Consider the following 19,310-nt stretch of genomic DNA (forward strand, 5'->3'; position numbering starts at 1 on the left):
TTATTTACTGTGATGAAGATCTACCAGTGCCTCCTCCTTACTCATTCGGTGATTAGTAAAATAATTCTATGTAGGACATCGCATGGTTTAGTTTGTACTAATCAGATTAATGTAGTACTGACCTAAATATAATGATATCACTTAAGACATACCATAAAGTGCTACTCTAGGGAAGTAACGATTCTATAAAATAACTGATAAACATAGAACTTGAAGACCTTCCTACCCTTTGCACCTCACAGCCTCATAATAATAATAATAATAATAATAATAATAATAATAATAATAATAACAATGATTAATAATAATAATAATAATAATAATAATAATAATAATAATAATAATAAAGACATGACAGAACAGACGACTCAAATCTCTCATGGTAATTAGTGTTTTTTAGACTGACCATTTCATAACTTTTATGCCAGCTCTTAGCAAAGCTACTGAAGACTGGCATCTGATATATCTCATATATTGATCACTGTTATTTTGGTTCAATAATACTCAAACGATCAACTTGTACACAAGCCGTTAGCCAGACTGTGCCCTAATTTATTCCTGCGACGGTCTGACAGTGGTGTGACTGCTGGATATCACATCGATGCACTGATCAGATACAAAATAAAAAGCACCCAATAATTTATCCACAAGTATCTGCAGTCGAAGCATTAATCTGTTCAGAGACATAGAGGGAAAAATTATGTAGAAAATTTTTCACATTATTTATGAATTACTTTAGGTAACAATATTAAATTAGAGGGATCTTGTTTAGGAGACCTGTTCCTGTAAATATATTTCAAGGTTATCCCAGCTAACCAGCTTGACAATTAAATGATGATCGTGGTGGCAAAAGATTTTGTACAGAACTGGCTGGAAATAATTCTGGAAGGATTTACATGAAGAAGTCAATTATGACACTGATCAAAGATGACCCTATTCCTACTGTATTAAGAGAAATAAGAATATAGACACTATAATCTAGCACAAAGAACTCATTAAAGTAAGCAGCAGTTGGGAGGCTGGGTAGCCTACCGCAGCAAGAATTACTAATGGTGGACTGTAATATATGGTTTCCCTTCCCGTTTGTCTAAGAGAGAGAAAGAGGTACTATCTTCGATTAGAATCAGTAGCTAAAGGTAGAGGAAGCCAGGATTGTGCAATTCATGGATAACTGCAAACTAATAATGTAAGACATTCCATTAGCATATTTACTTCAGTATGAAGCATTGTCACAGTGATATAGTGAAGTGACAGCTATATCTATATGCTAGTAGAATAATCAATAAATGTACTTATTCTTTTTATGATGTACCACTATAATTCTAATGCAAGTCGAGCAGTTGGTGGGACTGCAAAATATACCTTTTTGTCCACTAAAGCTAGGCACACACACGGCTACACAGACAACTACGGGCGCTATGCTGCCTTTTGAGTTCATGAGTTCATGAGTTAAATCGGGGAAAGCCCCAGGAATTGATGGAGTGTGTGGTGAAATGCTGAAGCATGGGGGAGAGAGTAGTAAAATGGATGTGGAAGATGTGCAGATTGGCCTGGGAGGAAGGTAGAGTCCCGGAGGATTGGAAGTCAGGTATAATTATTCCCTTGTACAAAGGAAAAGGGGAAAAAGAAGTGTGTGGTAATCATAGGGGCATTTGTCTTCTTAGTATAATAGGAAAAGTTTATGGTAGGATACTTATAGACAGAGTTAGAGAAAGAACAGAGAAATTAGTTGGAGAAGAACAGGGAGGCTTTAGGAAGGGAAGAGGTTGTGTAGATCAGATATTCATTCTTAGATCTTTAGTGGAAAAGTTTCTAGAGAAGGGAAAGAAGTTGTATGCGGCTTTCATGGATTTGGAGAAAGCATATGACAGGGTGGATAGACAAGGATTGTGGAAAGTGTTAAGAATATATGGAGTAGATGGGAAGTTGCTGAATGCTGTGAAGAGTATGTACGATGGTGCGAAGGCTGCAGTGCGTGTGGATGGTGAACTAAGTGAATTTTTCTCTTTGAAAGTTGGTTTGAAACAGGGATGTGTCATGTCTCCATGGTTGTTCAATCTGTACATGGATGGGGTAATAAAAGAGGTACAAGGTAGGGTAGTGGATGTTGGAGTGGCCCTGGTGAGAGAGGATAGTGTTTGGAAACTCCCTGTACTGTTGTTTGCAGATGATACTGTGTTGTTGAGTGAAGACAAAGGGGAGCTGCAAGGCTTGGTGGATGAGTTTGAGAGAGTGTGTAAGAAACGGAACCTAAAGGTGAATGTAGGGAAGAGTAAAGTGATGATCTTTGAGAGAGGAGAAGTTAGTGAATGTACAGCGAGGTTAGATGGTGAGGAATTGGAAAATGTGAGTACGTTTAAGTATTTGGGTAGTGTGATGAGTAAGGATGGAGGTTTGGAGGGTGAAGTGCTTGAAAGGGTACAGCAGGGAAGAAAGGTTGCTGGTTCCTTGAAAGCAGTGATAAGAAACAGGGAAGTGAGCATGAAAGTGAAAAAGATACTACATGACAGTATTGTGATACCAACTCTAACGTACGGAAGTGAAGCTTGGACATTGTTGGAAGAACACAAGTCAAGAGTGAGAGCAGTGGAAATGAGTTATTTAAGAGGAGCCTGTGGAGTCACGTGGAGAGACAGGCTGACGAATGAGGATATAAAGGAGCGTTGTGGTGTGGATGTGGATGTGATAGGAAGCGTTATGAGGAACACACTGAGGTGGTTTGGCCATGTGGAGAGGATGGAGGGTGAAAGACTGACGAAGAGAGTGTATGTGAGTGAGGTGGAGGGGGGAAGAGGAAGGGGGAGGCCGAGGATGAGATGGAGGGATGGGGTGGAGAGGTATATGAGAGAGGGGGGGGGTGAGTTGGGAGCAGGGCAGTGAAATGGCGGAGGACAGGGCGACTTGGAGGCGATTTGTTTGTGGCCACCCCAAACGGGATTGAGGCGTCTGGCAATAGATAGATAGATAGATAGATCCATACACACTAGAGGCCCTGCAGTATAGGAGGTTGGACAGAACGGCCATTTTCACTCTACGTGCACCCGACTTGCGTTCAAATACAAAGGGAAACTCTCAGCCAGTCACATTCATCTAGAGCCAAAGAGTCAGAGGTGTACAGCCATATATTGCAGGGTCTCTAATACGCACTAATGGTGGATAAAGGGACAGAGGGAACGTACACTTTCTAAATCCTTGCAATTTTAAATTATGGGTTACTGGATTATTTTACATGAGCATCAATATAGTGGAATGTGACCCTCAAGATAACAGATAGAATAGAGGTATTGTGATGAAACTTGCAGTGTTCACTAATCTCTGTGAACTTCAGAGTAAGCTAAGGAGAATGAAAACCTTATGAAGAACATCAGAGAATAGGACTGTAAGCTACTAACTGTTTTACCAGAGTTAATGGTTGCACTAAGCAGAACGTTCTTGAAACGGCTGATGTTGTAGTTCTCTGTACAACTGTTATTAAAACTTATTGATAAATGAAAGTGTGTACTGAATAAATGTTGCAAATTCAGTGGTGGTAATGGTTTATGTATGACAATTAAAAAAATAGTTGGTCGCCTTGAAAGTGTACTAACCATAAAGACGCAAGTATTTGAAACTACTGCAGTACCGACAACACAATATTGCTGTCATGGAAGCTTCAAAATGTTCAGCATCAGTTTACCCTAGTGATATACTTTTTAACCTCCAGTAATTTTAAGGAAACTTGTGGCTTATGTTACTTGGTATGACTGGAGTACTTTTTCAATCCTACTTTTAGTCTCAGCGCATATAGTTAACTGCATTTGCTGCGACTCTTTTTGTAATATCGGCATTAAGTTTACAGTGAATTGTTTTAAGGGTTTATCTTAGCCTGGAACTTTGGTGTTGTGCTTCAAAAACGTTAAAACAAGCGATGCAAGACATAACAATATTTAATAGCATATACTTCATATCTGCAAGAATGATGGCAGCTCAGGTCAAGAGCTGATTATTAACATTACTGTGAACGCCACAAGACCAGACACGAGCCATACACAGACATGGATAAAAGGACAGTATTTTGTATGTATTCCCAGGACTAACTTCTTTTACTCTGACATAAACAAACAAATGATTAATCATGAAACCACACTGCTATCATGCACTCCATTCTATGATAGAATATTGTAATCTTGAACAATACACAGCTGACATAAATCGATCATCCACAGAAACATGTATGGAACACTGTTAGATATGAATTAATTTTATGCGCCATACTTTCTGAAGCAATTGAATGACACATATACCCAGTGTTTATCATATCAAGTTGCTATAAATTAGCACAGCAGTGCAGTTCTATGCAAAATTATTTTAATATTAATGGATGACACACACACCTTTCAGTCAGTGTAAAGCATGAATAGCTGGCATAATGGTATTGTATACTTATGTATACTGATAGATAATGAACAGAAAAACGGCAATGTACTTTGTATGTGTTGTGATTTGTACAGAACAGCCAGAGCATTATTTGATCAATCTGTAATAATAACAATATAGAGATGAAATTGTTATTTGTGTTTTCTTGTAACATCTGATCATGTAGTTAGGGTTTTTATGGCTCGGGCGATGGTCTTCCCTCTTTATTATGCCAAATTTGCATGTAAAAAGTATGAGAAACATTTATCTGTGTCATGTGCATACTGTATGCTCAGTGTCAGTTGCTCATGTTTATATTTCTAAGTTATGCAGAGGGCTCAAGTGAACGGAAGACGTAAGTGAGCTAACCCCTTAAGTCCTATATTTTGATATTTTTCCCTCCACAAACGACTTGACTGAACTTAGGACGGACTTTTAGTTGTGAAGAGGTCAGTGAAGACTGTAACTAACCCGTCCAATTCGAAGAGCCTCTCCAAAGGTGGATGAGGTCATTAATCGAGAGCAGTACAAAAATATAGAACAGGGCATCAGAATGAAGTGGTTGAGTAGATGGCTTTTCTGTCGACAGAGATGAAACAGCTGGCAGAAACAGAAAGCCGTGTAAAGTTTATTACAAGATGATTATTTTCACGTTGTAGAAGTATCTTGATCAACACAGATTTTCTACATACGCCATTACTTTTTACCACATTTTGTTGCGATGGAAACTATTGCTTAAAAAAATAAATAAATAAACAAAAACTCCTTCAATCCATGGACAGTATAGAATTTGTGTTTTCCTGAACGCTTCTAGAGGTATTTGGCATTCCTGAACTTTGGTCTCTGTAGCAGGTAGTAGAATTCTTTACATGAGAACGTCGTATGTTGTACAGTGATCGCCGATGGGCTGACCGGACCCAGTATAATAAGTTTCCATTAACATAACCAGAAACCATATTTTTAGCTGACTGTGATTTACACAAAACCCTTATTGGTGTTGGTAAAATTTGCAACTTTACAGAAAGTAGAACAGATAATCTTGAATCCTGTACCATCGTTATACTAGTTGCAATGATGTCGAAATGAAGAGACAATTATCCATGTAGTTTGAAGCCTCGTACTTACAAAATTAAACACTAATGCATCAAAAGATTCAGATACAAAAATAAACATGATATAATTGCATTACTCTCTTTTGGTATGTTTTTTCACTACTGAATTCATCCTCTGCAGATACTTGAATTATAAATCCTCGCCTACGCTGTGGCATTATATAATGTTAGCGTAGTAAAGGATGGCAGCATAAATGCGAGTAGCCAACAAAGGGATAAACAAAGACTGGTTGGAGAAGCACCAATTGTTTACATTATTACCACCATGCCTTGAATACTTCAGTATCTTACGTTTCCATTAATTTGAACTGGATCTCAGTTAAAGCCGAGTAAATCTTTAAATACACAATCCATGCATCTGTTGAAAGTAATAATAATTTAGTCGAGACTGAAGTTTCCTTATCTGACGTATCGCACACACACACACACACACACACACACACACACACACACACACACACCATATATATATATATATATATATATATATATATATATATATATATATATATAATGCTAGTAGGAATAAGTCAGTGGTTAATATCTGAAGACGTGAGAATCCTTTTAGAAATTAAGTGTTGAGCCATAGGGTTAGGTTAGTGTTTTGTATTTGGAGATGTGGGGAACATCTAAAAATTGTTATGCCATAGCATTGGGTTAACGTTTTATATCTGAAGATTGCGGCATGGCTGTTTTGTTTACCTTCTCTATCATATTAGGAAGTAGTTCCAGTCATTACTGTCATTGTGTTGTTAATTTAAGTGCATTATTGAGTGAGAAAATGTGAATTATCTGCTAAGCTGTAGAGTATTTTGGGGGCATATTAAGGGGCCTGCCTGACTTGCTGTCATTGTGGCAAACAGTTCGATTGAGTTGTCTAGAGAGTAACAGACGGAGTGAGTGAGTGTGAAACAACCGGCCAGTGTTGAGTTCAGCTTTAGTCAGAGTGAGTGACTTAGTGCGTGGGAGTTGCAGTTTAGTGAGAGTTCAAAAGTCAGTCATGGACAGTCAGTGAACAGTGAGGCAGTCGGTGAGTCAGTGGTGGACGGAGAGTGAAAATCAGTGACGCTGAGTTAGATAGTGAGAGCCAATCGGTGAAGGATGGAGGGGTCAGTCAGAGTCAGTGCGTCAGTGAACAGGCAGTAAGTGGGAGACAATGGAGGCTTCGTGAAAGAGGAAAGTCACAGTGGTTTGCAGGTGTACCTTAGCTGTGCCTTGAAGGAATAAAACCCAGGAAGTGTTCAGCTACTTTTAGTTAACCGCTTTGTCTGTCTACGCGTCGTTCTCGACGTTTCAACGAACCTTTACGATATAACACACACACACACACACACACACACACACACACACACACACACACACACACACACAGCTAGCTAGGTAGCTAGCTAGATAGATAGACACAAGGAGACAGGGAGAGAAGAAAGATGTGTGAGAGGCACTCTTTGAATCGTGCAGGCGAGGCGATCAGACTCCCTAACCCACTAAGCACAAACAGCTTGATGTCTTCTATAATGCTTCTCTCTCTTGGCGGTGGTCACTAAATAATTACAGGGAAGCGAGAAAAAGTTTTCTACAAGATGCCTGGTAACTCCTTATACACGAGACTTGCATTTAGCATGGAATTAATACCAAACGACGTAATAAAGCAAATATTTCTTGTTTATATTTTTATTCGGTTAAGTGGATGCTCTGATGCGTTGTAACTAACCCTGATAGAATACTTCCAGCTATTTGGATAACCCTTCGTTTCGATTTTACTGGAACCAGTACCGCGATGTACAGGATACAATCTTATAATACTCTCCTTTGAATATAATTGTAATAATTTACCAGTACCAATACTGGTTTGTGTAAACGTCCTTCAGCTAAAACATAGTTTCTCTTTATACACTACCGTAAATGGAAATTATTATTCTGCGTCAGCCAAACAGCGAATAAAAATAAATAAATAAAACATTAATCATTCATGAAAGTTTTCTGTTCCTAAAGTAAAACAAAAAATCCAGGAATGTCTGGTGTCACAATAAGTGGTCAGGGAATTGTGAGCTCCGCTGTACATTATTTTCGTTTATTCTTGCTCCTTCCAGACGATTTTATTCGGTTTCCGAGATCTTCCTGTTCCTAAAGTGTTTGGTGAAGGCTATTTCGTCTAGAGATAGCAAGTATGTAATGCAAAAGACCACACTATGAAGGGATTAACAGAGAAAAAATGAAGCCATAATACTGACAGGACTGGTATAATGTGGGACAATTTCAGTTTCCAAGCCCAAGCGTCTCGCGCATGATGGGCTGTAATCTTGCAGGCTTAGACGGCTTCCATGCACCTCATTTTAAGTAATCTTGATCTTGCATATGGCACCCTATTATTCTTTTATGTTATTTATAAAGTGAGTTCTAGCGAGATATGGGGGACACCGCAGATGGTTTCTTTGCTCAAAATTTTGAAGAAAACGCTATAATGACCTAGGTCCAATTCTTAACCACTAAGGAGCGATAGTTACTGATGACATTACAGGCGCATGTATACTTTTTTTTTTCTTTTTTAACTCTAACAGCCTTCAACTGCTATTTCTCCGTTTTGAATGCTACGTTGTAAAATGAGATTAACACCATACTGTGATGTTATTTATGAGGAAGTGCTTTGAAAAGGATAGAGAGCTTGAGCTTCGTCTTTTTCTGCCAACTGAGTTATGTGAAATTCGTTGCAAAAGGATCAAAATCTGGGCCAGGTTAAGGTGAAAGTACTGTAATCACTTCATGATCAACACTTAAGGTCGTCAGTAACTGTACCTTAAACTATCCTTGAGAACTGAACCGATAATGAGTCACACAATAGCCTACTAATGTTTCTCAAAATCTCTCGAGCGGCCCTGTATTGTTGTAATAGCGACATGGTTTGTATAAAAAAAAAACACACAAGAAAAAATGAACCTGGCATACGTAACCCTGTAAGGAATAGGTGCTACAGAGTCCCCAAAGCCAGCATGAATGTGTGTGTGTGTGTGTGTGTGTGTGTGTGTGTGTGTGTGTGTGTGTGTGTGTGTGTGTGTGTGTGTCTGTCTGTCTGTCTGTCTGTCTTAATGTGTGTGTGTGTGTGTGTGTGTGTGTGTGTGTGTGTGTGTGTGTGTGTGTGTGTGTGTGTGTGTGTCTGTCTGTCTGTCTGTCTGTCTGTCCGTCTGTCTGTCTGTCTTACCTGAGAGGCGAAGCTCGGTCAAGTGTGTGTACAGTACAGTGTGTTGGGAAAGGTTATGCTAAGGTGTAGTGCGTGTTGGTGTACCGTGCAGAGTAAAGTGTGTTAGTAAGATGAACGGATGATGAAGTGTTTGTTGGCAGGGGTGATGGTGTTTTATGAGTGTGTGCAGAGTAGAGTGTGCCAGTAAGAAGACTGAGTGATGAAATGTGTTGCCAAATATGACGCTGCAATGAAGTGTGTTGGCAAAGGTAATGATGTAATGCAGTGTGTTGGCAAAGGTGATGATGTGGTGATGTGTGTGTTAGTGATGTCTTACCTGAAGGGCTATGTCTTACCTGAAGGGCTGCAGGAGACTCGTTGATGACTTCGGCAGCTTCCTTCAGTGCCCTGGATGCCCTCTGTTCTCTTTCAGCCTCTATCACCTTGGCTCTAGCCTCTCGGGCTGCCTCGGCTTCTGCTGTCATGGCTCTTTGCAGTTGGACCGGAAGGCGAACGTCCTTGCTGTAAGGTTATCGTATGTTAGTCCGTGGCATCATCATCATTATCATCATCATTATCATCAACACCAACACAGTCATCACTACCTAGAACCAGTTTCCCACCAGAGAAATGGATGGGGTAGGTTGAGTCTAGAAACAGTAATAGTATGGCCAAAAAGTAGAACCTCAGACAGCTTCTATTATCAGACACACACACACACACACACACAAGGCTGATCGCTTGGCAGTTCTCACATGTCACCTGACACTTGGGCACAAATACTAATGATACGTGAGAGGTATCGCATTCAAATATGGCGATATGGCATTAGTGGTGTCTTCCAGCTAAATAGCCTATATATTTTGTAGCCTATTTTTGCAGTATATTTACAATTTCGTTGAAAGCTTTTTTTTTTTTTTTTTTTTTTTTCAAATAAAAACTGGTAGATGTTTGAGGATGTCTCGAAACAATAAACGAATTAATAGCATTTTATGGAGCAGATAATTGTTCTCAACGTTTCCAGACAATCAAGTATTTTCCCTGTTCTGTCTGAAGCTTATATAAGGCCAGCGAATCACACCAAGGGCTTAACCCCTTCATGTGTCCATCAACATATTCGCGTTACCTCCAAACCATTTTCTTCAGCTTAGACGAGACTATATGAATGGTCAGGATTTCATATATCATTAACCATTTCGCAAAAAGGAGCTATCCTATGCTAAATAATTTGGCGGCAATACTAATAACTCATGTGAGTACGTTTAAGTACTTGGGTAGTGTGATGAGTAAGGATGGAGGTTTGGAGGGTGAAGTGCGTGAAAGGGTACAGCAGGAAAGAAAGGTTGCTCGTTCTTTGAAAGCAGTGATAAGAAACAGGGAAGTGATCATGGAAGTGAAAAAGTTACTACATGACAGTATTGTGATACCAACTCTAACGTACGGAAGTGAAGCGTGGACGTTGTTGGAAGGACACAAGTCAAGAGTGAGAGCAGTGGAAATGAGTTATTTAAGAGGAGCCTGTGGAGTCACATGGAGAGACAGGCTGACGAATGAGGATATAAAGGAGCGTTGTGGTGTGGATGTGGATGTGATAGGAAGCGTTATGAGGAACACACTGAGGTGGTTTGGCCATGTGGAGAGGATGGAGGGTGAAAGACTGACGAAGAGAGTGTATGTGAGTGAGGTGGAGGGGGTAAGAGGAAGGGGGAGGCCGAGGATGAGATGGAGGGATGGGGTGGAGAGGTATATGAGAGAGGGGTGTGTGAGTTGGGAGCAGGGCAGTGAAATGGCGGGGGACAGGGCGACTTGGAGGCGATTTGTTTGTGGCCACCCCAAACGGGATTGAGGCGTCTGGCAATAGATAGATTGATAGAACACTAATAAAACTGACTAAGGCTCAACATTTGCAAGTAAATGCCATTTCCCAAACTCTACTTCTGGTCTACTATCCCCTTTTTGACCAAACAGAAGATCCGTTTCTTCCCTCGTGCTTATATAACAGGCTAGAAAACACACTCGAATCAGACTCGTCCTGCACTTTTACTGTTGATAACCGAACACAACACGTGCCTTTAGTGGGATGGTTGTAGTGGCTGGTGGTTTCATGCTCGTCTTCTGATGACACCACACTCGTCATTTTACGTGCTTTGGTTTATAAACTAACTTCAAAGGCATAAAAAAAATCTGAGAAAAGCGTCTCGAGATATTTTGCCTTGTTAGATGCGTAGTGAGATTGTCTAATTGGATGAGAAATAAGTGGTGAGGACGTGGCAGCGATAACTGATGTGAACTATAACACCAGCTCTTACACATACACACACACACACACACACACACACACACACACACACACACACACACTTTTCCCTTTGCTCTTTACAAAATGTACCGGGCGTCATGTGATTGAAGGGATTAAATGGGCTAATTCGTGCCTCTGATGGTTCGAGTCTTGCCTCGATGTGTTCACTAAACTCTTAGGAAGACAGTAAATTCCATGAGTGTGCCATCTGGAAAAGCACTCGCCCTGCTGTCATGGAGGGGTCCTGGGGTACTAGAGAAGGCATTCAGTCATCCGCGAATTCTGACTGTCAGGCCTTGGGAAAAAAAAAAAAAAGTTAAAAATATTTTCATGTGAGTCTACGAAGTTGGCACAATACGTTAGTGTGTACGTTACTGATAAAAATAAAATTTTTTCAAAAAGATGGAGAATAACACTAACAGCTATGAAGCGCCCCCATTTATCTGACATTTCCCCGAGCAGCTTCATTCAGACCATTCCTGGAAAAAATAAAAATAAATAAATAAACTTTTGGCGAAAAGTCAGATAAACTTGAGTCCCTTCTCTGCACGTGATGTCCTTCTTCACTGAAAAGGTATACAGTAGGTTACATGCAAGAGAATAATAAAGTGTAATAAGCAAACTAAAACATCAGCAAATAATTACTATGAAGTCACTTAACAAAAGAGGTCATCGGACTGATAGTGTTAAGATTTTGCTTGTGATACTGAAGAGAGAAATGCATTATTATCGGCAAAAGATTTTTTTTTTTTTTAGCAAGGGTTGTTGTGCAAGAGTGAATGATATGCTGAGACTCGTTGTTGATTGAAGATATTGCTGATGCTTGAGCTGGTGATTATTCCTTCACCCCAAGAACACCTTGTACTTTTTGTTCCTACCTCCAGACAATTTTTTTTTTTTTTTTAACCCTGGAGAATACCTCTGACAGTGAAGGGATTGGAAACGATATCTTTTAATCTTCTCAATTTTGTGTCCCCCCAAAGCTCAATAAAATTATCTGAGAAGTAGCAAGAAAAATTGGAGAAATACATGCTTTGGCTGAGGGGGTTTAGTGACAAAGGGTTATAGTTTGGTCTGATTACTGATAAGAGCTGGGACGTTGTTACTGCTTGGTCTATGGTGATATTATGTGAAATAGTTATGACCAACCATGATGACTGGAGTGAAGGTGGAAAAGCTAGAAAGATCTTAATTCGAATTAAATGTACCCCTAATGTTATTTGCAATGATCAGTTATGAACATTTATTATTATTGCAATAAAGGTGAAAAAGAAGATAATCCAATTTAAATGAACTCTGTGCTATTACTCCCTAAGTTGATATTGAAATTCACATTAGTTGAAAAGTGAAAGTACTTTCTTGGGCAAGGAATAATAGCAACAAGAGTTTATCTGTGTGAAATTCAAGACTCATCATTAATAGTAAGAAATTTTTTTTTTTATATTTAACTTTGAGACAAAACAAATGAAGACACGTATAACTCACAGCCAGGTGGGTTTTTAATGTTTTTACCTTTGTACCCCTGAACCATCGGGGTCCACATCCATCAACACCACCTGCAGTGGAAGAACAAACACACACGCACGCACACACACAGATGCATAGAGGAAGTAGTTAAATGTGGGAGGTTCTTCGTTAAAAACCTGCTGGAAAACTTGTCAGCAGAGGCTCGTTCAGGTGTATATAAACCAATATGTAGCAGCCAGGGCTTTTTGTTTATGAGGAAATAAAAATAGTGAGCGAAAAGGTAATACAAAATAAACACACACAGAATATTATATCGTTTCAGGCACCACTTACCTTCTTAGTCCTTCGGCTTCTAACGTGATGTGATTAGTAACTCAGAGCCGTGGGAACCGCTTCAATTAGTTTCAGAATGATTCGTAATTAAGAGGCAATTATGGTTTATATCATTGCCGACTTTAATTTAACCTTTATGAACGGGCACCCAAGGCTCTGGGCCCCTGATCAGGGCACGTGTTGACCCCGTCAGTGCCTAGACCGTAAGGCACTAGATCGCAAAATGTGGTGCAGTCGCCAACACAATTCCAATCCATTTTGCTTCATTTTTGGAAGATATTTTGTGTTTATACTTTATTTGAAATGTTTCTTCTATAACTGTTGCCCGGCCACAGTGCGACTAAGGGCCTCCGGTCGCAAGCACTGATGGTAGATTGACAAGGTTCTCTAGCTAGGTGTGGCGGCAGGGGAACGTCCTTTGACAGGGGGCGTCTCCAGGGCTGGCTGCTTTGAGAAAGGCCAGTCGCCCCCCCCCCCCTAAAATTCTCTCTTCTCTCTAGCGAACTATACGCTGTATATCTAAACCCCTTTAGCCTGATCAGGTGACGTACTGGTTTATTCTTACCACGTCTAGTCGATTCTGTTCAGCTTAGGAGGGCACCCTAGTAATGAAGGATCTAGTAGACGCTATAATCTAACCTTCATATTTTGAAATTTCTTATCTAAGCTGAGTAAATTCCCCTAAAGGTAGCAAGAATGAAAGAAGCAATACATCGTCCAACCAAAGAGGTTAACATCAGTTAAATTATGCACAGACACTATATCTTTGATCTGTTGTGGTCGTGAGAGTTGTATTTCATACGTATGGTTCATGTACTTTTAGCTTTGTGAGGCGTAGTATTAGTTACACATGGCTTACTAAATATCGGTGCGATCTTGGTTGCTAGCGATTTTTGCATAGAGTTTTATATCTTAATGGTTCATTGTTGATATAATCGTTAATGTGTGGCATGTAGGTTGAGTAACAGTTGCTATAGATAAGAGCTAGCTAATTTTTAATAAGAGAGAACTTAGTTAAGACTGGTACAGGATTGATACAAAGGAAGAAGAATGTAGCCAGAAAAGGAAGAAAAATGTACAGAGGAAATGCAGACAAAGAGAAAGAAAGAAAATCTGTATCAGTAGTCTCATCTCAAGTACTTCGATATTCCACTTAATTCACCATTACAATTTGTTTCTATTTCGAATGGCAGTAAAGTTATGCATTATCATAATAACTGCAAAGGAAGTAAAATTCATTGCATTGGTTAGCTGAAGAACATGTATTTGGTTCATATCGTCACTTAATTCATTCAGAAGGGAGATCGCCATTGTTTTGTTCCTCCAACCGCCAGACGACTTCAGTTAAGATTAGTAGTTGCATCTTTTCTGGTTAGCCTAAGCAGATGTGATGAGCTGCATATACCATCGGAAATATCGGCAAAAGGTATTGACTAAAAGTATAACTTCACTCTCTGCTCCTGGTGAAATAACTGAGTACAACATATGTTCAGTAGATAACCAGTACTTTGTGTTTACATTATACCTTCTCATTAGCCATATGAAATACAAAACTTACTTTGTTCACATTCTGTGATGAAAAATGGTCAAGTATCTGGTGTTGTCATGAAAGAAGTTAAAGTGAATTTTTGTTTATCCAATGCTGCCATGATAAGAGTTAAATTGGGTAATTTCTGTGGGAGTACCGCACAACAGTAAAGTATATTAGCGACAATGCTTCTCTGTACATTGTTCTTTACTCCTAATCACTGACACTGTTTACTAGAGGCGGCAATGAGTGAAATTTCTCTCACGAATCCTCTCACTTGCAAAATAATCACCAATTCACTGAGTTTGTCAGTTAGAGGCTGCAAGTAGTGACAATCTCTTAAGTTCCTCTGAGAATCCTCTATTGTCAAATAATAACACACCCTTTCACTGTCAACTAGAGTCTGCATTAAGTAACGAAATCTCTCAGTCTCGCAAAATACCCATCCCGCACACAAACACTGTCTGCTAGAGTGCAAAAAAAAAAAAAAAGACAATCTCATCAAGTTCCCCTGTGATGAAGCCTCTCACTGTCGCCTTCTTACTCTTGCTAGAATATAGTTACCTGTTGATGGTGGTGTGGGTGAGGACCAAACCTCCTAATAACCACCTCTCATCCTACCACCTGGCGTACCTAAGACTCCAGACTTAAAGTAAGGAACGAAAGAAAGGAAGTACACAGAAGAGCTGTAGGAGTACGGTATACTGATAAAATAAATAGCAAAAAGTTCAAACTGTTTACTTGTGTCACTATTATAAAAATGGGTGTAGACGATTTTGTGGATTAATGGTGTTGTTATGACTTTGGTAGGTGGTTTAAGAACTCAAGTGAGAGCAAACTATGCTACTTCTCTCTGTACAATTCTGATAACATGGAGACTAAGGTGGAATAACAACAGATACAAATTATCTTCTTACAGTCACTTTGGGTTTGTGTGGGAGTGTTCCTGCGTGCTTGGCGATGGTGTTTATAATCAATTTATGTCGAGTGGAATTTATACTTGGAAATTTAATCTCTCTGCATTTGGGATTGTGTTCGGTATGGTGTCTTGTACTGAACGTTCTGAGGTGTTTGATGCTTAATGTACTGAAGCTGGTTTTATTCTTTGAGTCTTTGAGCCTACTAAAGTGTTTTTGCCAGATGTGAGCGTGTTAGTGAATATATATATATATATATATATATATATATATATATATATATATATATATATATATATATATAGATAGATAGATAGATATGTGTGTGTGTGTGTGTGTGTGTGTGTGTATGTGTGTGAGGTGAGTGCAGGCGGGTAAGAAGTATGTAGCATCACTTACGGGCACTCACAGAAATATTGAGAAATTCAATTTTTTCCCCTAGACTATAAAAGTAGACCCAATTCTATGGTAATTTTACTTTTGAAAAATTTTCAAAAATTTTTATTCTAAAGTTGCAAATCACAATTGAGGAAGTGATCATACATGGTCACTTGCCGGTCTAGGTTAAAAAATATCCAAATTATGCAGTATTTGATATGTAAATATAAAGGTAAAAAATACACAGAATAACAACTTTATCATTGTATTATTACAAAATAAACCTTATAAGTTAAGTTTGAAAATAGATTTTTTACGAACATTTTACCTCAGGTACTTTTCAGAACCAAGATTCCCCAAGATAACCTCACATTTCTGGTTATTGTCTGGTTCCCCAACTATGCTACAGGCATATGGTACTCCTGGAAGCAGTTCCTCTCAGTATTCAGGCACAAATGGACTTTGCAGACCTGGCAGACAAAGTTGGACCTGATTATGTGCCCCTTCCTGCCCTGCTGCAGTGCTTACACGTCTGCCAGGTCATGTAGAGGGGGACATGCATGAGTGTACTGTCGAACCACAATGAGGCATCTGGGGCTTTGCTGCAGTGACCTTGGACAGGCCTGGGGAGCTCACAAGTGGCGGGGCTGGTGCTGGTTCTGGGAGATGTAGTCAAGCTCCTTGGCCACCGAGGAATCACTGGTTTCCGGTTCCTGGCAAAGTGGAATAACTTCACCTGGAATTCCTTCAGACAAAGGCCAATTGTCTCACCTAAAGCCTTACAATCACGCCTGTAGCATAGCCAGTGGTTGGTAACGGAGAGGCAGTAGGCAAAGAGCCTCATGTACCACCTCTTTGATTTCATCGGGCTACTCGTATGGTAGAGGTGTACCAGACTATCACTTTTGTTGATGCCCCCCATGTTGGCGTTGTAGTACTTGATGACATTGGGGCAATCGACCTCTTCCTTTTTCTTTGTGACCCTTGAGTACCGCACGCACTTGGAGACAGGATATGCCCCTAGGTCAGTGGACAGGACAGTAATCACCTTATTGTCTCTCCACCGAAGAGCCAGGATGCCATCATCGGTGGTCAGGTAGTCGTAGAACCCTGCGGTACAGTTTGTTTCTCATGCTCCTTGACTGACTTCCATGGAGCTTTTCCAATCCTGTGCTCCCTGGCCGTGCCTGTGTACCTGAAGTCTTTGGTTTGGAGGTACCGCACAATATCAAGGCTCGTGAAAAAGTTATCTGCATAGATTCCAGTGTTGGTAAAGTAGCACATGGTGCTGGCAAGGATGGAGACTATCTGGCTTGTGGCTCTGAGTGTTTCCTGCTCTGGGGTGAGGGGGATGCCGTGGGCCTAGAGTATTGTCCCTCTCTGGTAGAGTATCAAATCATGGATGAACCCATCCTCTGACACTCTGCAGAACAGCTTGAAACCAAACTTATGCGGCTTAGTCTTAATGTACTGCCTCAGATTCCCTGCAGTCTTCCCCTTGTATCCCACCATCACCTCGTCGATGAACTGTTTTGGAGTCTGAGGTTCTCTCCAGAAGGCGTCACTGAGGTGGCTGAAGAGGGGTCGTACTTTGTAGAAGTGGTCTATAATGCCGGCAATTTGTGAGTTGTCTTTGAAGTACAGGGTTCGCCAGAGAAGTCAAAAGCATTTAGAGGACATAAGGTCAGCCATTTGAGGCACTCTGGTGTCCATGGCCCATTAGTCGTCAAGGGAGGGACACTCCACAATCCCCATGTAGAGCAGTATGGCTATGAAGTTGAGGATCTCGTCATCGGTGGTGAAGGAGGTAGCAATATCCTTTTGAGTGGCATACAGGTTAGTCTGGTAGGTTATATGGTTGATAAGCTGGGGGCTGAAGAACCTGCTGAAGTGTTGATGAGGACTCTGGATATACAAAGGTGGCTGGTGCTGATAGGGAGGCAGGGGGGGAATTGTTTATGTCCACCTTCTTCCAGGTAGTGAGCCTTCTCTGCAGTGTGTTCTTGCTTTTTGTCTTGCCTTTGCCTTTGCCCTTGCCCTTACTTGGTGGTTGCAGTTCCTCCTTCCCCTCCTCCTCAGCCACATCCTCCCCCTCATCATCATCATCATCATCATCATCCAGCTCCTTGAACACTGGCCTGGTACACCTCTTCTTTGTGGGAGGCTCACTGCTGGGACCTTGGGTATCTGAGTTGTGGGGCTCAGTCACATAGTCAGGGTCTCTGATGCCATCCTCTTCAAGGTTCTCATCATCGCTGATGTTGGCATCTGCCGGCACCACAGTCAGTGTCTTCTGGGAGTGGTTCCTCTGGTAGAACATATCACAGGAAAGCTGGAAAAAGAATGACTTCAGAAACTTATTCATGAACTCAGAAAATAGCATGGGTTCCCCACGAACAATGAATTCAAGCAAACTTTGGGAAGTGAATTTCTAAAAAAAATTTGGGCATAAGTTCCCCATGAAAACTGAAAAAAAAAAAAATGGACATAGGGTTATCATGAAAATTGAAAAAAAAAAAAAAATGGGCATAGGTTCCCCATGAAAAGTGGTATTTCTTTATGCCATAGTACTCATATATCGGAAAAACTATAGTATATGCCTCACAATAACAAAAATATATTTGAAATCACTAAAAAACTTACCAAAATCACATTTATTTCACTGTGCACTTATGAGAAAATAATAGAAATGGGTCATTTTGGGCTGTGGAACATTCTAGCATCTCTACCCAAGCTGTGGCCATATGGCATGCTGGTTTGGGTCACTATCATCAATCTTACCGGTATATATGTTTTTATGTAACTTTATCATCAACACAAAATAATACCCCTTACTGGGCAAAGTGATCATATGTAGTAATTTAGGAAAATCCAATGTGTTACGGTAAACGGGCATGTGATCATATATGTTCACACACTTTTTCACGGACAAATTTCATCAAGTTCCATATGATCCACGTTAATGCCACCTGTATCAGGTTATACAACATCTATTCAGCTGCAAAATATCAGGGTATTATGAACTTAACCGACATTACGTTAGGAGCTAGGGTTGTGGGCATCGGGACAAAATTTGCTGAGACGTTGCTTCCTTCATGTCTGGGCTGTAACTAAACTTTGAGGCGCTTCCAACCAATGATAAGCAAGCATCAGCTCTGACGTCATGGCCAGACTCACAATCTGAACATTGCTGATTGGCTAAGGCCCGACGATGGGGTGGTAGGTACACACCGGCGGTTTGGGGGCGCCATTTTGTGCACCCATTTAAGTGATCAAATATGATCACTTGCTCAGTAGCAGAGGAAGGTAAGGAGTTAAAATACACAATGGGACGCAGGCTGATCCTTCAGAAAAGTTTTTTTTTTTTTAAATAACAGAACAGAGGAAGGAGAAACATATGATTAAAGAAAAATACTCAATACACAAGATTACTGGTGTCCTCTGTTCATAAAATATCTGTAACGGTTAGACTTGAACAGCTGTAGGTTGAAGTTTGGAGGGAAACAACTCTGGGGATGCGAGTTCCAAAGAGATGCAGTATGGGGAATGAATGAATTCTGATAGGCAGAAGTTCTGCAATATGTCTGAGTAACAATCTAGTCATGAGCACTACCAGATGCCCATGTAGTACAAGGGAAGGCATGGAGAGGTGGCACCATGGATGCAACTTCATCGAGCATTTGCCAAAAAAATATCTGTAAAATAA

At 40.3% G+C, this 19,310-nt stretch overlaps 1 protein-coding gene across 1 annotated transcript in view; it reads right to left on the minus strand.

Annotated features, from left to right (window-relative positions):
* Positions 1 to 17,323: 17,323 nt before the first annotated feature.
* LOC145408500 (uncharacterized) overlaps positions 17,324 to 19,310 on the minus strand; it is a 115,802-nt gene continuing 113,815 nt past the window's right edge. The window contains exons 9-10 of the mRNA XM_080279231.1: positions 17,743 to 17,936; positions 17,324 to 17,486 (exon numbers count right to left, since the gene is read on the minus strand). Coding sequence (XP_080135357.1) covers positions 17,324 to 17,486; positions 17,743 to 17,936 — 357 coding nt within the window. The remainder of the gene's footprint in view (positions 17,487 to 17,742; positions 17,937 to 19,310) is intronic.

The sequence above is a fragment of the Coenobita brevimanus genome, chromosome 77, assembly GCF_032717465.1.
Source record: "Coenobita brevimanus isolate Jiangsu-jjx chromosome 77, ASM3271746v2, whole genome shotgun sequence".
NCBI classification, from domain to species: Eukaryota; Metazoa; Arthropoda; class Malacostraca; order Decapoda; family Coenobitidae; genus Coenobita; species Coenobita brevimanus.